The 26,263-nt window shown below is 35.3% G+C and overlaps 1 protein-coding gene across 2 annotated transcripts in view; it reads left to right on the top strand.

Annotated features, from left to right (window-relative positions):
• BRINP3 (BMP/retinoic acid inducible neural specific 3) overlaps positions 1 to 26,263 on the top strand; it is a gene marked incomplete at both ends in the record, with an annotated part of 193,076 nt that overhangs the window by 114,819 nt on the left and 51,994 nt on the right. For both annotated transcript variants that reach the window (XM_084290811.1, XM_084290812.1), the window contains 3 exons: positions 196 to 386; positions 21,160 to 21,265; positions 24,400 to 24,636. In XM_084290811.1, coding sequence (XP_084146937.1) covers positions 196 to 386; positions 21,160 to 21,265; positions 24,400 to 24,636 — 534 coding nt within the window. The remainder of the gene's footprint in view (positions 1 to 195; positions 387 to 21,159; positions 21,266 to 24,399; positions 24,637 to 26,263) is intronic.

Below are 26,263 nucleotides of genomic sequence, written 5' to 3'. Positions count from 1 at the left end.
GGATAAACACTGGTCAGACCACTAGACCCATGGAAGTTCTCATTCATGTGCTTAGGTACTAAACTAGCTAAGTATGACAGCAGGGTGTTTATCTAACTGCTGTGGAAAACAACAGCTTGCCACCTTATTTCTGGCAAAACAAAATCTGTAGATGATGTCACTGATGAATGCTGTGGTTTCTGTTTCCATACTCAGGAGAGGAGTCACTCACAATTTTTGTGGACAAAAGGAAGTTGAGCAAGAGATCAGAAGGAAGTGATCCTAGCACCAACAGCTCTGCAGTGACTCTGGAGACTCTGCATCAGCTTGCAGCCTCCTACTTCATTGACAGGGACAGCACTCTGCGCAGACTCCACCACATCCAGATAGCCTCCACTGCCATAAAGGTACGGGAAGTACTCTGATAGAAACCTTCAGACATGTTTCCAGATTCACTACCTGCTTTTCAGGAGAGATGTTTTGATTAGTAAAAAAAGATTGATTTGGAAAATAACAAATTTTGTCCTAATCATTTTCTTACTTGAATCAAAGCATTACATTTATAATGAAGAAGACTGTTAAGAGGTGGGTCTGACACACTAAAGATAGCACTCTCAATGATCATTGTATAATTTTAATGCTACAAATGTCCCTTACAGAAGTATTAGGTCATTGAGACAATCTTTACATGTGTGTTCAGCAATTATGTTTATAGCCAGACTTATATTTTTCCCACAGGTACATATAGTTTATGTTTTCCCTTGCACTTTTTTTTTTTTTCTTTTCTAAATATAATTTAGTGCACTCTTATGATTGACATGAATTAATTTTTACTGATCTTTCAAATAAATATGTATAAATGGAGCTCTTGGTTCTACAGCACTGTGGAGGCACATCCTATTTTCTGCCAAGAACTGCTTTGGTACAGTCAAAATACCCAACCTACTGACTGCAGTATGTCATTCATAGCACTAGAGGATACTTGGATAAATTCAGTGTCTCTGCAGGTATTATGTAAAGCAACAACTGTTCTTTTGAGCAAATCTTTAGCTGAATGTTTCTTATTGGAAATAGCTGCTCTCGGTCCATTTCCAGAATTGAAGAGCAAATCAAAACGCAACTTGCAGTTGAAAGCATGTTAATTATGAGGCTTTTAATGTAAGATGTGATTTAGAATCCACTACATTTATTGGATCAGACCACTGGTAACAAGGGTCTTTATTAAAGACCATCTGAAGCAAATTTGTATTTTTCAGCTACCTTAGTTATTACTTAAGTAAATATAAATTTACTTCCTTGGGAGTGCCAGGTCCTTTACATACAAGAATACATGCAGAACTTGTGGCATGGCAGCAACCACTTCATTTGTCTGTTATATGGAGGATATTCCTCCTGTCCCATCCATCATGGCAGCTAACCTCAGCTCAGAGCTGGTCATCTGCAGGTGCAAGACAGTGTTTGGCTCTTCAAGCATAACAGATGAAAACCCAGCAGAACCAACACAGAGTCCAGTCTCATCCGGTGGCTGCCTGCTGGATCACACAATCTTGCTGCAGACTGTCCTTCTACCTATCCCTCTGATCTGACTTACCTCTGCAATCTCAACATTCATTACGCAGAGCTGCAGCAACCTTTAAAACTAGTCTGCTTCCTTCAAAGCACAGGCAAAATTTTCCTTCTTTGTTAAGAAAATTTATTATCAGGAAAAGGTAGTAACAAAAGTGCTAGAATATAGAAATGCAGAAGCAAAGCAATCTCTGAAAGAAATGTCTCCTATTAGCTGCATTTTCAAAGCAATTCTGTGCTATAATACAAAATTAAACCCTGCTTCCTAATGATTTAGGTAATGAATATTCCACATGTCGAATGTTTTTTACAAACACCACAAAATGACCAGGTTTTCTCTACACACCTCCACTGTTTATGAGATGGATATAAATGCAAGTGGTAGTCCACACACAAATCTAATTTGGGTAATTGACTGCAGCAGGTCTCTAGAAAACAGTTTTCACATCAGATGCAACAGTACTGACACATGAAACACTCATTTTGTAGCTTACTTTCATTGAGATTGGGAACATTTGCATTACAGATTTCTATTGTTAGAACACTTAACTAAACATAAAAACCTGTTTCTGTTGAGCACTGAACACAGGAGCAGACAGAGAAGGCTTTTTTTGTTGTTGTTTTGTTTTGTTTTCTCTCCATACAGATTTTTGAAACACTACAGTTTTTACATTGGAAAGCCATGAAATAACGGTCCAGATCCATGGTGTAAATAGAATATTTTCAGATTGTTTATTAAAACATACTGATAACTGAGTTAGACAACAGGCTTTCCATAGACTTGCAGATCTCACCATCCCTGCGGTTATACCTGGGGGAAGATCTGGCAGTAGTAACACCCTGCAGGACCTGAGGACAGGGAGGGCCATCACCCATCTGTGTGCCTTCCCCTCCTAGACTGCTTCAAGGAGGGGAGTGAACCTCGCCTGTAAATTTCTGCATGGGTTTATTCACAGAAGCCTTGTCTGCCTTGCTCTCCAGAGCCCTGCTCAAATCTTCTGCATGAGAGGTAAAATGGGATTTGCAAAGGCAGTCCAAGAAATGTTCCCTCACTTCACCATAACTCCCTTCTGACAAATCCAATACTAACATATTGGAACAGGTGATGATTTTTTCCCCACATTTAGAAATCCCTGAAATTGTGAAATGTATAAGTTTTCTGAGTAATACACAATCATTTTTTGATTGCTGACTAATTAACAAAAAATAATACATTCAGAATCTATTTAGTATTTGACACTATCAGTTACGATTCACTCCCAGGTAGCAATTCCATGTCTCAAACATCATTTGCATGTACATAAAACTTCATTTAATTGAAAAGAAAAAGACTAAAAGGATAGTTTATAGATATTTTTTCATTTTTAGATATTTTAGATATTTAGATATTTTTTGAATTGCTTGTTTTCCCTTCCTTTTTATCAGTCAACTTTAGTTAGATTCCGGAAGGCTTTTTAATATGCTGTATACTAGATTATACCCTACTAAAAGAGTTGTTTATATTTAGGAAGAAAGAACTGAGAATATTAATATGCTTCATATTACTCATATCCTTACTAGGAAAAACTCAGCTATCCTTTTGGGAATGTGTACCTCAATGAAACAAACAAACAAAAAAATCAGAACAGGCAAGACAAAACACAAATCAAAATACACAGTACTGTGGATAAAAAACAATGCTTCAGTATGCAAATGAGCATCCAGAATCAAAGGTAAGGGATACAACTATCCTTTCCTTTGGTTCTTTGGATCATATAACTACATACCGTAGTGCATTTTTCACCTTTTGAAACAGGTTTCTGATCATGTTTGGAGACATGATGCGTGATTAAATAGGCTGCTGGTCTGTAAACAATTCCAGTGTTTTCATGAATATGAATTAACATGTTATATTGTGCAAAGAATATCTGCATTACATCTGCATGCAAATTCATGCAGTTTAAAACAACCTTTAATCGTTTGGGTTTCTTTATCAATGTTAATGTTCTGCCACAAAGGTGTTCGTGGAGTTTTGGACTTCCAAAACAATCAGACGATATTTGATACTATATGTGCTTGTTGGCTTGTTTATTTTTCACATTTCCTGTAACTATGGGCAATCTGAAACTGCAGCTTTAGTTAAAAACAACTGTGCACAACCATATTTTTCTGTTTGTAGTGTTCTCAAATGTCTGTCTTGATGACTGTAACACCTCTAAAAATATTCCACAAGAAATTAGATCATGAAGACACATTCTTCCCTTAAAAATAAAAATGTTTTCTCATAAAATGAAAAAGGATATTTACAAATTCCACCATGATATATATCCTAAACAAATTGCTATGTTAATTCTATGCCTCTTCTTGCAATTTTTCTTTTCTTTTTACTCATTTGATCTGTCATTTAGGCTAACTGATTTGGGAAAGAGATATTTTCTGTTTGGTTACATTGTAACTTGCTAATACATTAATAAGATTTAATGATCATTTAAAAGGAAAAAAAAGTCACAATAATATTATGCGAAGACATATTCTCTCTTCTACTGGACTGTGAGGCAGAAGGAAAAAAACTAAGCATCCAAGAGCAGAGGGGCACTTTCAGTTACTTTTAAAGCACCACCAAAGATGGATTTGTCTAGGACAGGAAACGATGAGCATTCAAAAGTGCTATAGCAGTGCTCAGTCAAATGTAAAGACAGCAATGAGTAATTCATCCATTCACAAACTATATCTGTTTTTGTGTTTGTACATTTAGGTCTTAGTATTTCCAGCTTCTTCTTTTGGTGTGTCCTCCACAGATTAAGGTCTAAGTTTTCTGCAGATGGGACATTGAGAGGGATCCATTAAGTCTCTTGAGTTGCAGAGCCAAATATTAGGTCAAATATTAGATGTGAATAATCAAGCTCAATCAATCTTCTGAGAAAATATACATATATGTATATATCACTATGGATATATATCTGTTTTCTCAAATATTACAAACAAAAATGGCAGAAATATTTTTCTCCCTAATTTACTTAAAACAATTAATACTTGAGCAACTCTTATATTTTCAATTCAAATTCACTGAGGTATGTAGTATCTTTTTTTTTTTCTTTTTTCTTTTTTTTCTTTTTTTTCTTACAGGTCTTGATACATTATTTTGTGGGACTGATCAGGAAGATAAGATTTTGATAAGTTTAATAATTAAGGTTTTCTGTCAGAAATGCTCATTTATGTTACAGAGAAAGGAAAACATTAGGAAGGGGGAAATGAGAATTAACATTAAAAGTCTTCAAGCCTAATTATTATTTAAGTAGTGTAAAACAAACCTATAATTCAGACCAAAATCTTTTCCTGTGCAGCATGAGAGGAGTACAAGAGATGTATTTGATAAATCAAATTTGTTAATCAAATCTATTTATAATCAGGTTTGTTGATTGTGACATAATTATCTTAAAAAAAAAATCAAAACAAGAAAAAATGACATCAGCACAACTGATTGAAGCTTCACATTTTTACATTGACAAGACATTGTTTATTTCACATAAAAAGAGGAAAAAACACCAAGTCTGATTTTCCAAGTTGAAATCAAATGTTCATGGGAGCTACCCAGGGCCTATATCAATATTTGCCTTATTTAAAAATCTCTGATACATACATTCTTTCAATATTATTTTAATGCATTCATTTTAGTGTAAGTAGTTAGGCTCCTATGTTAAATCAACAGTTTGCAGCCTCAAGGGCATCACTGGACTCTCGCCAAGAGCCTGAGGGCTGCATCTAATTTGCATACACATTTACATGAATGCACATCCTGTTGTGTTTGAAATATTACAGATCCAACATTACTTCCCTTGTATACTCATTTTAGAAGCTTTTTCCTATGAATATTTCTCTTCAGATGCACTGACAGCTGTTAAGTCTCCCTATTAACATGCATATTAGGATGATGGGGTGTGTACTCCTCTTGTTTTATATAATCCTGTAAATTTATGGAAGCATAATACAGACAAAGCCAGGAAAGGTTTTCTTTCTGTTTGTGTTTAATGAGCAATGTTCTCAGCTATTCCAACTCACTGATGCCCTTACCTCTGTACAGCCATACTAATTTGCATCTGTTGAAGATTTCACCATAACTGAATGTCCAGGGGAAGGTCAAATGACCTGAGACCTAGCACTATAAAATAACCCTTATCTGTATGTCTGACCTTTTCCTTCACTGATTGATGGATGGTGTAAACAACATTTGAAGGTCACAAGGTTCCTTAGCACCTTCTGTGACAGTATTATGTCTTTGCCCACTAGCAGAATGACCTCAGTGTACTGCCCTGAGATCATGCATCTGTTTTCCTAGCACCTAATTAGAAGACTTTTTAATGGTGGGTAGATAGGGCTATGAATAAAATGTCCAAACGTTTTTCTGCTTTCTGAGTGTAACACAATGGGGATACATAGCAGTATAAGCTCTTACTCCTATAAGCAACCCTAAATCCTGTTCACTGGAAGCCACTGTCATTTCCACCAATTAGTGGAATGACATTATTAGTGAGAATTAGCTTGCATCACTGCCTGCCCTTGGCTGGTGTTGCTCTTGAATGTAGGATTTGCCCTGAGTAAATGCTATGTTGAGAAGAGCACACAGCTTTATAGGACCATAGATAGTTTAGAGGATGTGCTAAACACTTGCTGAATGAAATTTGCACTAGAACAGATAGATATGTAGAACAGATAAGGAACACATCTAGTTTATAAGAACAGGGCTCTATTTTGATGGTAAATATATCTGATTATATATGAATGACCCCGTCTTACAGTGGACTGCTAGAAAGGAAATTAAACAAATTAGCTTCTCAGTCAAAACTCGGACTGAAATCCAGACTATTTGTTTCTTTGTTTGGTCAGAAAATACTTCCCGCTTTTTTTTTTTTTTTTTTTTTTTTTTTAATCTTTCTTTCATACCTTCTATTTGAATGTGGTTTCCTGTGGATTCAACTAGTTGCTGCAATCAAAAGTGGAAATGCTGCCCTTGTTAAATTCCTGACAAACTGTAACTGTTTCCACAGCTTGCCTCATGGCAAAATTTTTGAAGCTTTTGAGGACATGACCTGAAAGCAGTACCATAATTATATGCTGAGACAATTATATCATGTTGCTCAACAGGGTTTATTTGCTCAGGAGCAGCCCTGAATTTCTACAACCCTGAATTTCTACAGCTATATCCCTTCTTTTTTTCTGAAGATAGATTTTTTCTGAAGATAGATTTTTTTCTGAAGGTATCACAGTACCACATCCTACTGCACAGCACAGAATTTGTGCTTGTCTCATTATAAAATCGAAATACATGAGGCTTTATACATTTATGTCTAGGAGCTGTTGGAGATCTTTGGATCAAATTATCCGTAGACATTACAAAATATAATGACTGCTATGTAGGGACGTAAACTAATTCTAAGCATACACCAGCTGTAAAGGTTAGGGATTTATTGCCAGATCTTATTCAGGAGTTTAAGGTGATAAAATTAAAAACAACCTTAATTCATTTGGACAGTAGATTTCTAATTAAGTAGAAACTCCACATCTGCTTTTCCTCAGAGGTAATGTGGAGGTCAGCTCTTCAGTTGGTTCTGATCCTCTCTATCCCAGTGAGAGGAAAAAGGTGGGGGGGAAGTCACACAGGCAAGTTCATGCAGTCATGTTTTACTACATAATCTCGGAGTGCATATTCAGCGTAATTGACACCATGCATCACAGCAGCTGCAACATGACAATCATAAACGGATATGCTTTAGCAGCCTCTAACACAGACTACACTGTTTCAATATATTTTCAATAAAGCATATAGAGGAGAAATGAGTAAGAGAAGTTCTAACATTGCCAGCTAGTTGGTGACATCATGAGATGCTCTCAAAGGAACAAATTTGCACATAATGGAGATGTTATGATATATACTTTGGAAAGACTTTAGATAATTATTCTTCAGTCTTAAAAATAAATTAAATAAAATAAATAAAAATAAAGTAGAATAAAATATACCAAGAATAGACATAATGGAACATAAAAAACTGAACACCTTTGTTAAATTAATTATGTAGTTTAATCAAGAGAGGAACAAGGAGAAAAACAAAAGACAAGATGAAAAAGGAGAGGAGAGGAGAGGAGAGGAGAGGAGAGGAGAGGAGAGGAGAGGAGAGGAGAGGAGAGGAGAGGAGAGGAGAGGAGAGGAGAGGAGAGGAGAGGAGAGGAGAGGAGAGGAGAGGAGAGGAGAGGAGGGGAGGCGAGGGGAGGCGAGGGGAGGCGAGGGGAGGCGAGGGGAGGAGAGAAGAGAGGAGATATAGATATCTTATAAATTCTATATTCATAAATTTACAAATACATTTTCATGTATTTTGCTTTTAGATTTTATAATTAAAACTTGAATCTAGTCTTCCTCTTGAATCATATTAATTTAATGATACAAACACCTCTGAAAAATCCTTCATGTTTAAATCTTTTAGAGGCAAATGATTAGTAGACTTACAGCATTGAATTCTCATGCAATTCACAATTATTTCTATCTTCAGGACTTGACACGGTACTACAGCTGGATTTACATTTCTTACAGCAAAACTATATAATGCAAGCAATGCATTATAATGTTTACAACATCAATATATGCAATGGCAGAAGCTGCTGTTAAGAAAAAAGCTCATCCAGGAAGGACACCTTCTATAGTATAAAGTGATTGCTATACTGTGCTTTCAGCTCTTTAATGTCTGAAGTGATGGTGTTTTCATCATTGTTCTACAGATTTGTTTGCTGAATCAAGCATTCAAAAAATTTTTTTTTGTAATTTTGCATTGTGCAATCTTACACAATAAATAAGCTCCATAGAAGTCAATGAAGTCAACAAGGTTTCTCTGTGAACAAATCAATATCGAGATCAGGATTTTTTCCATTCAAATTCAACCATCATCTTCCTAATTTATCAAACCAGTTTTCATATTCTTTCTTCAGATTATCAGAATTAACACTCTAATTCCCACAAAATAGTAGCTACATTTCATGTTCTTGCAGGGAGCTGCAGTATTCTACCTTTTATATTTGCTTCCTGAAAAGTAAAATAATAATATATATAATAATACATAATAATATGTACTATAACATATTAGCTATACTAGTTCATTTTGTTCTAACAGTTTTAATAATCCTAAAAGTAGAGGACACTGGTATACAGTGTCCTACCTAGTATGCAGATTTGTAAGGAATATATCTTCTCCAAAGTACATAAAGCCTTGAAAATAAAAATCATTCCATCTTTTTTTCTTTGTCTTTTAATTAAATACTTACTGTGTAAAGTGATGATAAAATAGTACTGATAATAGAGGAAATGGATTGAAGAGGTACATTAATATTTTTTCTTCCATCTTATTTTAGTGAATTTAAGTAGACTTTATTATTTTTATAAATCTTTGTTATTTATTATAAATCTGGTTATCTGTTTGAAATACAATACTCATGGCAATACTGAGCCATACATATCATTGGAAGAAATGCATACACTAAATACACATAAAGCATAGCAAAATTTATATAATGTTAAAATGTGTGGTGTTTTTTTTGTTTTGTTTTGTTTTGTTTTGTTTTGTTTTTTAGAATATACATGAGGACCTGTGCTTTTTGATTTTTAATTTATGTTTGAAATTTTTTCATTTGGCCATATAAATTTATCTATTAAAAATAATCTTGTAGAAAGCAGTTGTTATATTACACAAACACAGGAGTAAAATATTATGCTGTTCTTTCTTGAGTTAAATAACTCATGCATTACAACTCTTAAACTCCACAGCATCAGGAGCTTAAAATGGTAAGACAATTAGCAAAGTTAATTAAGATAATTTAATAAAGCTTGTCAATGACTTCAGTGTCAATTTACACTGGAGAGGATCTGGTCTTGATGAAAATATAGGAAGCTAGCAAGTGCCTACAGCACATAGTAAAAGCAGTTCTATACTATATCTTATGATATCTCTTTTTTTCCCTTTTATTTTTTTTTCTTTTTATTTCTTTTTCTTCTGAACTTCTTTCTAGATTTTCATGCTCAAGATCTTTTTTTTTTTTGTTTATTTTTGTTTTTTTTTGGTCTCTTTTTTGGTTGAAGAAATGCGCTTGTCTTTATGACATTATTCTTTGCTCTAGGTATTCTCATTTACATCAGGTTCAGAAAGAAATGAATGAAACAAGTCCTTGGACAAGATTCTGTACTCCAAACAATTTTTGCACATGAATTCATTAATGAAATATCTGTCTGCATCCAAGGCCTAATGAATGGGCCTTGATATTTTGCAGGGCCTTCTATTATCACAAATCAGGTTGATTTGAAGGATTTTTCATCTAGGCACACCACTTTGTCATGATAACATTGCCCCTTGAGATTAAGCCTAAGAGCAGTATTCTGCATATTAATATTATCGCTTTGTCTATTTCATCAAATAAGAATATCAAGGATCACTCAGTCACTATCTGAACCTTTCTAAAAAGTGGTCAGTTTGTTCATTCATGTCTTTATAGATGGTGAATGGGTTAAGGTTTAGCAGAAGAGTTTGATGAAAACAGCCTTAATGCCATGGGGCAAAGGTATTTTCACTGTCAGAAACATGGAAAACAACAGGGTACAACTCCACAATGTTCCATCAAATTTAATGTTGATTTATACTGGGGAGGATCTCATATTTCTCAATATATAAGATATTGATATCTCATATGCCAATATGGGATATTGGCATGACTATACAGGAATTTGCCACCCAGCTGTTTTTCCTTCCTCCCAAGATTTTTTTTTTTTTTGATTCTTTGTTTTTCCATTTCACAATGGTCTTTTGTTACAGTAAAATTAGAGATATTTGAGCAGTTTTGGATAGATTTGCTTGCATTTATTCTGTAAGATTTTTTGTATATGCATTGAAATTTTAAGGGATACCAAGAAAATATAGTTTGTTTCCTACATCTTTTCCAGTTCTCATTTGCTAAAGGTAGTTTCCACAATCTTCAAATCTTGGAGTGACATTAAAAGTTTCTATATTTAAGGTTGAGCATAACCAAAAACTTCCCAGTCCTTATACTGGCATATATGTCCTTAACCTGTATATACATGACATGGCTTAAGTTTGAAATAAATGGTCTTTTTTTCCAATTAGTTTGACAAACTAAATTTGAAAGACCACATCACAAAAAACAACAAAAACAAACAAACAAACAAACAAACAAACAAACAAAAACACAAGTACCAACTCACATTTCCAATAAATTTCAACTGAACTGAGAAATTAGGATTCGATCCTCCTCCTTTCCAATCAATAGCAGAAAGGCAATAAGAGAATGGAATTATCCAGAAAACACTAGATCTCAGAGGAAAAAAAAAAGGGGGGGGGGGGATTTATTCTGTTTAGAGAAAACTGCTCTGAGTTTATGATTAGTTAGTTTATTTTTTACCATTTTTTTTTTCTTTCAAATAGTAATTCAACTGCAATTTTGTTTCTTTCATTTATGCCTTACCTTTCCGAATCTTTATTTATTTATTTATTTGTCAAGAGCCATGCTCACTACCATAGCAGCAAGCTTTCTGTTTGCTTAAAAAATGTTATCTGAATTTAAATTAGGTAAAATTAATGATTACACTAAACGATTCACAGTAGAGACTCAGAGATCAGTAGAGACACAGTAGAGATCTAGAACTGTGTGAATATTTGCATTGTCATAAAATTTAGCCTCAAAGAAAAGTTCAGTGTATTTACTGTCAACTATTTACCATCAGCTCATGATTGCAGAAAGATAACATAGTGAGTTAGTATCATAAATAAAATGCCTTCTTTTACACTCTTTCTTCGATGGTGCTTTCTCTGCTATGAGTAGTCTGAAACAAGCCTGTAAACACTGGCAGTTCTTCCTGAAGACTGGCAGCTGGAACAGAAATAGGAACTCTGTGGGAGAAGTTTCTATGAGTAATTTACATATGAAGATTAATCATAGTAAATGACAAATTTTAGTTTTCAGACCACTGGAGATTTATGCTGTTTTATGTAATCCCCCAAAGTTTTCCTTAACACCCCACCCTGCAGTGAATTCAGATGTTGCTTGGGTGACAAAGAGACAAATGCTACTGATATTTCTTGTATCTTGTGAGAATCCCACAAATGAAGTCCTCAAAACTGCTTGGATGATATAAAAGCTCATTTATCAAATTAAGAACCCAGTACTCTGAGTCTTGCAATTAGGGTAGAGTTCATAAATGCTTACATTTGTTTTGAGTATGAACATTGCTCCTTCAACTCACTTAAATGACATAGAAAATATCAGCAAGCATATACACTTCAAAACAGATTTAACACTTAGTGCTTTGTGTTTTACTATTTTTAGCCAATTTGGTATTTGAGTTTCCAGTGCAATTAATAATAAATATTTTTTTGATATTTTCCCTAACAAATAATATTTGCCAAACAACACATGCATTTACTTTAAAACATAAATGCCAGAGATTTGATTTCCAAGTCTTAAATCTCTAATAATTTTTGTAGTGAAAAAGCTGGCCAGTCATATTAGACTACTTTGAATAAGAATCATATTATCTGTATCAATATGTTATACATGATATATCATAGAATCATAGTATATCCTGAGCTGAAAGGGACCCACATGGATCATCAAGTCCAACTCCTGGTTCTAGACAAGTCTACACAAAAATCAGAACTCAGAACATGTGAGTGAGAGGGTAGTCCAAACTCTTCTTAAACTCCGACAGGCTTTGTGCCATGACTAGGTCCCTGGGGAGCCTGTTCCAGTGCACAACCACCCTCTTGGTGAAGAACGTCTTCCTGATATCCAACCTGAACCTCCCCTGTCACAGCTTGACGCCATTCCCATGGGTCCTACCACTGGTCACTAAAGAGAAGAGATTGGTGTCTGCCCCTCCACTCCCCCTTGTGAGGAAGCTGTAGACCACGATGAGGTCTCCCCTCAGCCTCCTCTTTTCTAGGCTGAACAGGCCAAGTGACCTCAGCTGCTCCTTGTATATCTTCCCCTCCAGGCCCTCCACCATCTTTGTAGCCCTTCTCTGGACCCTCTCTGACAGTTTCACATCCTTTTTGTGCTGTGGTGCCCAGAACTGCATACAGTACTTGAGGTGAGGCCGCACCAACACAGAGTAGAGTGGGACAATCACTTCCCTCAACTGGCTAGCAATGCCATGCTTGGTGCACCCCAAGATATGGTTGGGCCTCCTGGCTGCCAGGGCACACTGCTGGCTCACATTCAACTTGCTATCAACCACAGATCCCTCTCTGCAGGGCTGCTCTCCAGTGTCTTGTCGCCCAGTCTATACATATAGACAAGGTTGCCCCGTTCCAGGTGCAGGACCGGACACTTGCTCTTGTTAAACTTCACGTGGTTAGTGATTGCCCAGCTCTCCAATTTGTCCAGATCTCTCTGCAAGGCCTTTCCACCCTCAACAGAGTCAACAGCTCCTCCCAGTTTAGTATCGTCAGCAATATATGTATTTACTGCAGCAAAATTTGGAATCAGATTCCCATCTCATGTGTTTTTTCTATGTCTTTACATAAATCCATGGGATTTAAAGGCTGAGTATTTGCTTTCCCCAAACATTAAATTACACAATAGTAATGGAACAGCACAATTAGTCAGAGTTACAGAACAATAAACCTAAACTGTTCAGCTAACAAAAAGGAGACTTCAATTTAAATGAAGTTAAGAACTTTAACATAAAGTTGCTTTGATTTTCTACAACAAATTTAGCCAAGAATTTCCCTTTAGTTTGAACATCTGAGAGGTACTTAATGATTAAACTATAGATCAGTTGTAATTGATAAGTTGATGGGCAGGAAAAAGTGTAAAAAACTGTCACATAAAAATAAGAATTGTACAAAACTATAAATGGAGACTAATCATTAATGATGAATCAGAAAGGGCAAATGTGTTGCAGTCATTTACCAGAAGGAATAAATGGGCAAGAAATAATAAGGACAGAACCTAAAAATAAATCCTTAAAAACATGCAAGTTTTTATATAGAGAGCAAACCAGTAGACATGCATATTATGGACAGTAATGTGATTTTTTTTGAGAGGTTACAGTGACAACCCCAAAAGGGGTAGTTTGACTGGAGTATGGTAAAATAAAGTAGATGTGTAAAATGTCCTTGCAGATGTCAACACATGTGAGGTGCTGAATGTTAGGAACTGTAGTGCTATGGCCAGCAAAAATAATTCTGTAGTTTATATGCATTTGACAAGAGGAAATATAAAATTTGGGAATATCTTAAATTAGTAAATTTTTAATAATGCTACCAAAGACATTGCAAATAAGTTTTAAACTTGTACTGAACTATTTAATCTTAGGTAAGATCTCTGTAGAAAATCTGGATCTTAATTAACCTATTCTTACTTTGATTTTTGAGCTTGAAGATTTTACTTCTTTTGATGTTATTTTTAAGTTCTAATATCTTTAATAAATTTTTTTAATACTTTTTTTTTTTTTTTTCTGAAAATATAGTATGTATAATTTTTAAAACCGACCACAGGTAAAAGGTAAAATGTGTAAAAATTATGCAGAAATAATGTTTTATTAATCTTGACCTTTTTCTGTGGTTTCACAAAGGAATATTTTGACTTTGTATTCTGATTCTAGAAAGACTTTATATTTTTGTGTATAGTTTCCCAACCTAAGACAATAATTGTCCATTCAACTGTGATTGTGATAATATCTGTGAGTCTTATAAATTTCCAAATTGTTCTATCATTTTAAAACTAACGGGAACACAATGAAAAATCCCAGTATCCTCAGCATTGTATATTGAAACTCAGCAATGAAGATATAAATCCTATTCCTAATCCTTTTTGGAAGTCCTTGCATGGGATTTTGCAGTTGGACTAAATAAAGACAGAAGATGTCCCTTTACATTATGCATCCCAGGATTTTTTGGAGCTTTTTTTGTGCTTTATATAATAATTGTATTATGTTTGGAAAAGAAGTGAGGGCTAGGGAGCATGCTATACTTAAAAAATCCTAGCAGCATTCATTCAAGATGTGGGTTAGCAGAAGTATCTAAATGTAAACAAAAATAAAATATTGAGCGTTTATTGCATCTTTACTAAGAAGTCCATTACTTCTCCATAAGAGAACTTCACTCTCATGTATTCCTCAAAACTTGTTAAAAAGAATAACTTGTTCTTTCAATGAGAATGCCTATCCTCATTATCTGTTGTAAGGCTGATGCAACCCTTGATTCCTGGAAGTGCAGGTAATAAAGATTTTGGCACTCCTGCCCAGACAGCCTAATTTTCTGGGAGCTTTCCTGTTGTTTCAGATAAAGATACATGGGAATAAAAGGGAAGATTGTGGCTCCAATGTCAGAACTGTCAATGTTGCCAGCAATTTCAGTTGGGGTAATTCCTCAGCTTCAAGTTCTAGAGCCTCAGAAGTGTTGCAAAGTTTGCAGAGCCATTGTTATGGAACAGCATAAGGAATAATCATTTTTCCTTCCCTTCCCCACCTCTATCCCAGCTATCTTTAGAAAGCTGTTTAACTTACATATGTTTTGGTATCTCAAAGCTGGTGCATTCCTGAATGTCTTCATTTCTTCTCTAACTTTCCTGTGGCATAGCATAGATTCAAAGGTTTGTCGATGTTCATGTGCATCCTCCTGCAATTAGCAGTTAAAAAATTGTTGTCTGAAATAGTGGAAAATAGAACTGAACTTACAAGTGTTTGCTCTGTATCAGATGAAACTAAACAGTTCCCCCAAATCATTATCTTTTATAAGAATGTAAAAACAGAACGGAATTAGGATAGTCTGAGTTCATTTCCAATTCATAAAATATTCTGATTTCCAAGGTATTTAATGTTTAATGTGGGGATAATACCTTTCAATTCTTTGTCATTGTAATGTAGCAGCGTAGCTCACAGTACATTCCTGAGAATAGAGAAAAAAAGGAGTGAGAGGGATTACGCTGATCTCATGGGAAGTTTTATTGCTGTGTTCAGTGAAACTGAAAGTTGTCTCCTTCCCTCCAAATTTGAAAGAAGTTCTTATTCCACTTTTCCTGGTTAATGAACATTTTGCAATTTATTTCATTTGCTGAAACATCAAGTTTACTGACTCTGCAATGTCATATAACATCAGTTGACAGAAAATTAAGATGGTAGTGATTCCAGATTGTCTCAGTTAGTGGATTCATCAAATTAAAAAGTCAGTCTTATACTAACAAGACAGCTGATGGAAAATGTATTGAAAATGTCACATGCCTATGAGGTATTGCTTTAGAATACTAGCAATTCTAAAATCAAAGAAACAAACAAAAACAACAAAAAAGCCTACCACCAACAAAAAGCAAACTCCTAAAATGGCATCCTGTGGGAGAGACCCTATGTGGAGCAGGGGCAGGGAGTGACCGTGAAGGAGTGGCAGAGGCGAAGCGTTATGGACTGACCACAGCCTCCATTCCCTATTCCACTGTACCACCTGGAAGGAGGAAGTAGAAGAAGGTGGATGGTAATTGAAGGTTTTTAGTTTCCTTTTATTTAATCTGCTAGTAATAGACAATAAAATATATGAAGCACCCTATGCTGAATCTGTTTTGCCTATGATGATAATTAGTGAGTGATCTCCTTATCTTAGCCCATGAGTCTCTTTTCATAATATTTTCTCCCACTGTTCTTTTGAGAAGTGAGAGAGTAGCAGGGTGGATGTTAGCTGTCCATCAGCATGAAACCACCCCACTGCATTGGCAGGAGAGCCACTTCTAAACAGAAAATACAGTTAGGTCTTATTCATGTGATCAACTTTTCTTAAAGTGAAATGAGTATTGAGTTGAATGTACAGGGATGACAAGGTGAGGAAACATGGGCTGGAAGACAAATCCTTAAGGTAGGGTTGACAGGGAGTCATGCAGAAAAATTCTAAAGACAATAGGGGATGAAAAATATGTGCTGTGATAACATCCAGCCAGGCAGCCCCTCATGACTCTTCTGTTCCATATCAAGGTCATATATACACCTGGTTTTGTAGCTCACAGGTATGATTTATCCCTTACAGACCTTTGCCTACCACCATTAAGTGATCCTTGCCGCCTTGCAGCACTACTGGACTATGGACGCCACTGTGTCTAGGTTAACTCTTCTGTCTGATTGCTGATAATGTGTAATTACACTGGGGACTTCCAATTATTTTAGGAACTGCCAAACGCTGTTACTATGCAATTAATCCCACTGAATGATTTATGAAGGAAAGAACTTACTTAGTGAGTGATGGTGGCAGGATCTGGTTTTACCTAACAATTAGCTTCCTTGCATAGAAAAAGTTCTTCCTCTTCGTCAGATGATCCTCCAAAATATTAAATCACTCCAATTTTGTCTTTTTCCTTGGGTTTCTTCTCCTGATATGCCTTTGTTCATTCTTCTATATGTACCAGTCATTCAGAAGATACCTTCTTCCAACACTGGTGTCACATATATATGAGGAATTTCCTCTAAGTCACTATTTAAATGTTTAAAATATTAAAGAGGGTAATATGAATATGAATGCAGCTTCCTATTTTGAAGTGACTAGCATTGTTTCCTTCTCCTTTATGTGCTTAGTTATCTTCCTTAGAAGCCAAATACATTTTAAAAGAGTCTTCGTAAAGAGGACAGTCCTTTATGTAAGACAGCCTACTATCTCTGGATGGGCATATAGATAAGAATATTAGCTACGTGTATTTGAAAGAAAACACCTGGGAAAAAAAAAAAAAAAAAAAAAAAAAAAAAAAGCTCTGCAGAAATATATTTTATTCTTATTAGGAGAATCTTCTGTAGGCCTAATTATCACGGACAAAAAAAAGTAGTTTCCCAGGGAAATGCTACCCGCTGATATCACAAGAATTTAGCCCTTAAGCAGCGCTGGGAGGTACATACTCAGTGCACTTATAATCAGGTCATTATCACCATGGTTATGAGTTTTAACTGACTGAAAACTGTAGGCATTTATCTCGTTAATGCCACATGTTACAGTTTATTTCTGGGAACTGAAAATCCTGCTGCCCAGGGAAACCTGTGTTGTGATAATCTTTGAAAACAAGGCACTTGAGAATAGTTTGCTTGGTTCATGTCAAATATTTTGTTACTGGTTCTTAGGGGTTCTTCATTATTAAATAACTGTTCTGCTGTATTTTGCTTTGTGAGTTAGTGTCCTTTACAGATTCTGGATCAAGCTCTTAGAAATCAGTGTTCTTTATTCATCTTTATTTGTCTTTATTCATCTGCAATCACTTCTGGACTATACTAGCATCTTAGCATACAATATTTACATTTTACCTTTCCCTCTCCTGTTTTTGACTTAGCTTTTATTGTACACCTTCAGACAAAACACTTTAGCTGTGATCCTGGAACTGAATATAGTCATACTTCTGTGTTTGGAACATACTTAAAGAAGTGCCAATTCCTTTCCAATGCTTCTTCTATCATTGTATCTTCTTCCTTTGACAGACAGAAAATGCAAAATTATCGGTGATTTTAGTAACACCTGCACTGAGACAGAATTAACTCATTTGGATTCTACCTCCCTTCCCCCCCCCCCCCCCCATCTTTTTTTTTCCCCTTGTAGTCTACTTTTCTACTTAAAGGATTTTCCACAAAATAAAATCCTTTCATTTGATCAAATAACTTGCCAGAAATTTGAAGCTTTCTTATGTAATCCACATTTCATTTATTGACTACTCACATTGTTCTTCCAATTTGCAATCTTTGTTGAGTAGGGCTTGTGCAGGGTATAATATGATTTATGTAACTTTGGCCTCTGACTAGAAGTGCCATCCATGGAAAGCTGGAGTTTGGCTGTTTTATAACTGTTTTTGGGGTTTGGAGTTATGTTCGAACTATGCAGTCTATTTTCTTTTTCCAATATGATCTGTATGCAGAAGTTTAAAGTACCAGAGAAAAGGATTAGACAGAAGAAGGCTAGAGCACTTTGAAAAGATGAACAATAGAAATATATAGATTTCAGTGAAAATCTAATGCTTAGAAAAAGGCCTTTTATATTGCTCTATTTTTAGATCATTATTTATTATTTTAAATTATTATTATTTTAAAACAATATTTTATTGCTTACCTACAATGAGCATGAGTGCCTGTCAGCTCAACATAGCCCTTCCCATGAGTTTATGTCCACAACAAAATCTAACCCTGCTCTTTTTTTTTCTCATATATTTAATTTTCATTTGAATCAGAAATTTTATATGGCTGGTCCTTAGAAAACAATTAAAAAAAAAAAAAAGCACCTTGTAATGATATGTATTTCCCCTCTGCTTCCTAGATACACCAAGATACACCAAGTGTTGTCACTTCCATAATCAAAACAATGGTTATTGCTATCTGTGTTTTGCGTCATCCAAGTGAAGACTGATGTTTCATGAAAAAAATGAGACATTATAATTATACAACTACTTACTAACCTTTCTTATTTTGTAATTGCAGGAAGCATAAGAATAAACAGAATGAATAGGAATTTGTAAAACTGTCTTTATAGTTCCTACATTTCAGATGAATTCATGAATTGCATTGCCTTATAAACAAATGATTGAAAATAATAATTAAAAAAAATGCAAAAATAAATGGATCTTTATATAAAGAATTTCAGAGATAAATGCTTAGCATAATCTTTCAGAAATAGGATAAAACTTATAACTACCTTCATTCCTATTTTCTTCTGGTTATTTATCTTATTTAATGTAGATGCCTGTCTTTGATACTATATGAACAGTTTAGTATTCCTTATATGGGCTGAGGATACTATAGAAAATGGGATTTTAGAATGAAACTCTGATCACTTGGGAGAAGGGAAAGGGCCTGGAGGGTCACCGATAAATCAAAGTTGTTGTTCTGGCTGTGTCCCACACAAATCTGATACCCATGCAAGAATTTTTATGTTGATTCAGGATGATTAAGCAAAAAAACGAGGTAAATCTGGCCTTGGCATAAATATCAGACACTGCCAAATTTGGGCAGGGAGTAGAGATCCTGACTACATTTATTTCCTTGCATGGCTGGCACTTTGCTACCAGATTTGGCTGAAATCATTTCAGCGTGTTCTCCCCACAGGCTGATGGCATTACAAAATCCTTCTCAGTTCTCAGGAATACTAGTTCAGAGTAAAAGAAAGGGGCCAATAACTTGGGATAGCATAAGATTTCACACTTATTTTATGAAAATTTTAGGGCTAGGAAAATATTAAACAATGTATAGATAATCTCAGTAGTTTAAGAAATTGCATGATCCAGCTGCAGCCACTCACACATGCTGGTGGTAGCACAGACACTGTAAGACCACTGAGTGATCCTAAACAACATAATCATTCATGAATTATTTTTGTAAATCTCCATATTCCTTTCAAAACAGATTGCTTAAATAGCAGGCTTCCTTCTATTCATAAGAGTTAATGTTAGATGTTTGCTGCTCAGTGGAGGCGTAAATTTTGGAAATGAGCTCTTTGACCCCGTAATTTAGACTTATTCTCCAGGAGATTCAGGGTATAATACACTACCTGAAATAAAGAATAGTATTCAGAGCTGAAGCAAATCAACGTCCTCTTTCTTTCTGGTGTTGGTATAAAGGGGAAGGAATTCCAAAGCCATGAATTTTCTACAGCATCCAATCCAGTTAAAAAAAGTGAGATCTTGGTATACCCACTTGTCCTAAGTATTTGAGATTTTTCCTCAGCTACCTATAGAAGCTATAATAGCCATTAAGACACTGCCTGGCTGGCTGTGGAGCTGCCAGCCTGCCCTCTGGGCATCACTGAAGAGCTTCAACAGCTGTCGCAATTAATTGCAGAGAAACTGGATTAGGCCCTATTTTTTTCACTTATTATGGCATTTAAAAAGAAGTTAGCTTTTCTAATCTTTTTTTTTTTTTTTTTTTTTGACACTTGTGTCATATATAATATTCCATAAAGTATATAAATCACTTGCCTTTATTATTGTTATTATTATTAATAATGTATTTACTCATTTAACAAACTGCATGTTGCCAAACACAACCCACCACTGCTAACACAAAGCTTTATTTGTGGTGATATTGTTTTGATAAATTTAGATGTATTTTGATCCTGTGGTCATTGATTCTGTGATTACAGTAGGCAGGATGTCTAGAGTCTTACATCTAATCTTATTTTAGATCTTTCCCAGATGAAAGATAACCCAGCATCACCATTGTAAGTGCAGCTCATAAAGTATTTTTACTTCTGAGTCCTGCTGTGCTATAGAGAAGAAATCAAAGTTTTTTCATGATTTCAACAGGGAGCTGCCATGTGCACAAGTTTCATCAATGAAAATCATAGTCTGCATTTTTACGAACCATATTTATTAAATTAATTCTATAGCTATGAAGAAATAAATCATCTGTAGACTGTTGGTCACTTGTAGTGATTCCTTGCTATTGAAATAGCACTTTCCAAAGTTTGTTGTACTGGTAAAACATTTACAATCATACTTGTCATATATAAAATGAGATATTTCACCTTAAGTCTGAAATGTACAGACAGCTGAATTAAAGGGAAACTTTATGCAACAACCTTCTGAACTCTTCAGTCTGTTTTGAATAATGCAGCAAATGCTTTTCCATTCCCTTACCATCAGGTAACAGAAACGCGGACTGGTCCTCTTGGCTGCAGTAACTATGACAACCTAGATTCTGTCAGTTCTGTTCTGGTTCAGAGTCCTGAAAATAAGATTCAGTTGCAAGGTATGTAGGTACAATTTCATTAATCTGTTTTGGAACAGGATGACATTTATCACACTATTTGTTTTTATTTTTTCCACCTCATGAAAGGTCATTTTCTTTTTTTCTTTTCTTTTTTTTTTTTTTTCCTTCCCCAATAAGTATATTCTAGGCAAAGTGAAAGAAATGTCAGTAACTCATGTTGCCTTTGAAATAGAAGCAATTTCTGTGCCCATCAGAAAATAATCTGAATAATGTTAACATTTTACAGCCTTATTTAGCAACGACTTGCTCACCTTTTAAAAAGCTTGAATTCCCACGGATTCTACCAAGCAGGGAATGACATTTAATGTGTTCAGCCTGCTTTGCACATTTTGAGTAGTGGCATATACATCATGCAGTCATCCCACTGGAACAAACGCAGAGTCCAAAGGCTCCTCTGGGACTTTTAAGAAAATCTGGAAGTTTAGACATCTCACACAACAGAAAAAAAAAAAAAAAAAAAAAAAAAAGGAAAAGTGAATATATATATTTATATATATATATATAAAGAGGATTAATTTCTAATTTATTTGTTGTTAATTCCAACAGATACGTACCCCAAATTGCAGATTAGGCACCTAAACATTTTTGAAAGTGAACCTCTAGGGACCTTACTAATTATTGTTTGTTTCAGTTACACAAATGTAACATGAACAACTTTTTTATTATTATTTTGAAAACAGACTAACTGATGTTTTTGTGTATACCCGTGTATATACAAGAAGAGAAGCGTATGGTTGTCAATTTGCTTTTACAGGTAGCTTCACAATTATTTCCAACTGTAATTAAAATTACTATTGGTTCATATCTCAGTTGGACATATAGTGTGAAGTTGTTGCTGATTAATAAGATTGTCTGGGAAAGATTATCTTCTTGTCTAATACATCTTTTTTTTTTTTTTTTTTTTTTTTTTTTTTTTTTTTTTGGGGGGGGGGAAAGGAGGAGAGGGTTGTTTTTTGCTTTTCCTCTCTCTTTCCAGAAGGTGAGAATCGGTATAAAGCCATTAAATCAAACAATGATTTCACAGATGATATATTTATATATATGTGATTTTTATTTTTTAAAAGAACTTGTCATTTTTATTGAAATGCAATGAAATATCTCCAGGAAAAAAAAAAAAAAAAAGCCATTTTTAATGGTCTGCAGCATTTGCACAATGTTTCTAAGTTAAAATTTGGAAATCAATCCTCACATCAGTCAGAGAACAGTTTTACACATGCCATTAAATTGTCACAAGAAATTTAGTGTCAGAACTGCTTAGACTATTTCATGCTTACTATGTAGGAATTGAACAAGGTGGGATTGCTTATCTGGGCTTTCTTTTACTTTCATAATACCAAGGTTTTTCACAAATATACCGGTACATTAAAAAGTATAGTCAAGAGTTTTACAAGTTTTGATATGATGCAGAAGAAAGCACAAACAGACACAGTTTTAGCAATATTATAATGCATTTGAATATGGCTTTCTACTTGGAAAGGTCATAAAATTACTGTTATTTTTTTTTATTTACCTTAAAATTAGGAATAAATCTGTATGAAATTGTCCAAGTACCCTTTATCATAAATAAACATTTAATATGCTGAGAAATTACTTGGCCTACAAATAAGCCCCACCGGTTCCTGAAAAATTATTTTTACTTCAGAATATAGCTACATGTAATAAATCAAAAATCTTGCTCTGTGTGTTTTTTGTTTGTTTGTTTCTGACTATTGTTGTAGCTAAAGGACTGATGGCTACAATTAATTTACAATGCTTCTGTATAAAATACTCATTCCCATCAGTGAAATCATGTTAACAGTGGTAAAAATTTTCAGATGAATAAACTTTTGGTCACAGACATTCTGAATTTTTAATTTTCCTGCTCTGTGGTTCTGATACATCTGAACCACATACATTTTGATACATGTGAAACATGATTTTATAAGACTTCTACCTGTCATGAAGTGTGAAAATGGTTTGCAAAGGGATTTGGGACATAGCATGCTAATTTTTTAAACAATATGGTAGCTACATCTTCCATCCCTTCTCCATGCTAAAGTTTTAGTTGATTGAATTCTGTTTCTTAGGGTTTTATAGCCCTACCCAGCACATCCAGCTAACTGTCTCTTAGCATTCTGAAATCCTGTAGGAGTGTAAACATCTATTTGATAACACCTGATTTGAGCTAATTCCAATGCATGTTGTATTCAGAGGACTTTCTGTGGTGATGGATGAAGTCCCATCCTGCAAAGTCTGCTTAAAGTACTGAAAGATGAAATAGGGGTAAACCACATTATAAATGCATGCACTCAAAAAAAATCAATAACAGAACTGATGTTTATCTGATTTTGCTCAAACTGACACAGTTACTGGTCATAACGAATCATTGTACACATATTTTTGCAATGCCTTGCTGAAAATAGGCCATTATTTATTGATGTTTTACAAAATGAAATATTATTTTAATTTTATTTTCCTAAAATGTCCTACAGTTCAATTTTCTGATTATTCTTAGTTTGTGTCTACAGAATCATGGAGAAATAACCAGAGTAATTTAGACATTTCTGTACTTCAGGCATACCTACTTACGTCAAAGCCAACATGGAAAACAAGTCCAATACAGAATGGAAATGTTTGTCTTCAAACCTCTTTTCTTCTGGTTATACAGCCCCTTTACTCTCACTGTTGTCTTTCAAAGCTGCTTTCCCTCCAGCACTCCCAGAATTTGTATTAGCTGCATAGTATCAGTATTGTAATTCATCTGCATGTTTCCTTACTGAATAGCTTCTACAGCTGAGTTTGTAAAAGAAAAAAGAAATTACACTAGTATACAATGTGAGGAACACAAGTTACTATCTACTGGAATGGATGTTCCATAATGAGACAGGAGTGTAAAGTATATATCTGAAATTAATTCTTAGGTAAGGAAATACATGACATAGTGCAAATGCTTGACATATATGTAAATTGTCCTAAGTAAACGATATAGTTTATTTTTGTAGCTTATTATTAGCTTATTGTTTATTTATTTATTTATTTATTTATTTATTACCATGTTATATAGGTACAGGAAATTGCTTGACTTGAATATACATTTGGGTTTAATAACACAGTACTTACTCTGTTTCCTTCAGGTCTTCAAGTCATCCTCCCTGAGTATCTTCAAGAACATTTTGTCCAGGCAGCTCTGAGCTATATTGCCTGCAATTCAGAGGGGGAGTTCATCTGCAAGGACAATGACTGCTGGTGTCAGTGTGGCCCCAAATTCCCAGAGTGCAACTGTCCCTACATGGACATTCAAGCCATGGAAGAAAATCTGCTACGCATAAGTGAAACTTGGAATGCATACAACAGTGAATTTGAAGAATCTGGTGAGATGTTTTATAAGATTTTTGTCTATTTGGCTCTGCATTATAAATAAGATTTATACGACAGACTACATCTATATCCAGAATGGTTCAGAGATCTAAAGCTAAACATCCTGGATCTCAGTCTTAATTATTAAAACATTCTGATAAACTGCTTTCATCACATCATGTTGAACAGTTTGTGTGATTACATCAGTGTTTAAGCAGGCTATGTTTGAGTATGCATCTCTTACACTTTGTGGAGTCCAGGGCTGTGAGGACTTGGTCCCTACTGGAGCAAGAATTGTGCTGGAGCAGGCAGAAAGCAAATCAAATGGGGAACAAAGTCAGGTTGCATATACTTAACACAGGTATTCTGAATTTTTATTCTGTTGCTGAAACAACCGTCTATTCAATTATTGCTGAAAAAACTGTTTCATTTCACATCCATTTTGCTGTGTTGGGTCAGAGTTGTACTTCCTTTTTATCTCATACCTCCGGAGATGCCAAGAGACAGAGAGCACAGCCTGCCTTTAATTTACCAAATAGTTAATAGTTATCCCATTGTAGTTGATAACTTGTATGTTATCTTCATGTGATTTCTGCTTATGCTGGGCCTATCCATTGCCATTGCAGAATGTTTATACCACATCAGTTTTCTCTAAAGCATCAAGGTTTGTTTCATACATCATTTCATCTGTCCTGATCTTCAGAATTTCCTGTCCCTTAGAGAATGAGAACCACAGGTAAAATCAGGTTCTGAACAGCTGTTTTCACTCAGTGATATCAGTAACAGCTGTCTAGCCAGATGGTGGGAAAAGTAAGGAGATCTAAGCAGATCTGGGAAAAATCACCAAGAAAAAAGATAAACGAGGGAGATAAGGAAAAAGCAGAAATCATAGTTTGAAAGGAGTTGTACTGGGGAAAGAGGATGAATAAGTGACAGAGAGGGGCAAAATGACTAAGCATTTCAGCAATGGGTGTTTCAGCTCCCTGAAATTCTTGTATACTAATGCACTTAGTATGGGTAACAAACAGGAAGAACTGGAGAGCTGCATGTGGTCACAAGGCTATTATCTCATTGCAGTCACAGAGACGAGGTGGGATAGCTCATATGACTGGAATGCTATCATGGAAGGCTACGCACTTTTTAAAAAAGACAGGACAGGAAGGCAAGGTGGTAGAGTTGCTCTTTACAAGAGAACAGAAGAGAACAGCAAGAGAACAATAGAGCGCAGTTCTCTCACAGGAGAACTGGAATGCGTGGACCTCTGCCCAGGGCTGAACAAAGAGTGAGTTGAGTGCTTATGGGTAAGGATTAAAGGGCAGGCTACCACGGCTGACCCTGTTGTGGGTGTTTGCTACAGGCCACCTGATCAGGAAGTGGAGGTAGATGAAGCCTTCTTCAGACAGCTCCCGGTAGCCTCTCAGTCCCAAGCCCTGGTTCTCGTGGTGGACTTCAACCACCCTGATATCTGCTGGGAAGATCACACAGCCAGGCACACAGGGTCCAGGAGGTTCCTGCAGTGCATTGATGACAACTTTTTTTGGCACAGTTAGTGGAGAAGCCAACAAGGAGGGGTGTGCTGCTGGACCTTGTACTAATGAATGACTAGTTGGAGATGTGAAGGTAGGGGGCAGCCCCTTAGCT

The sequence above is a fragment of the Netta rufina genome (genome assembly GCF_964035555.1).
Source record: "Netta rufina genome assembly, chromosome: 8".
NCBI classification, from domain to species: Eukaryota; Metazoa; Chordata; class Aves; order Anseriformes; family Anatidae; genus Netta; species Netta rufina.
Note: the sequence above shows the minus strand (reverse complement) of the source record. Positions and strands in the feature narration are given on the sequence as shown.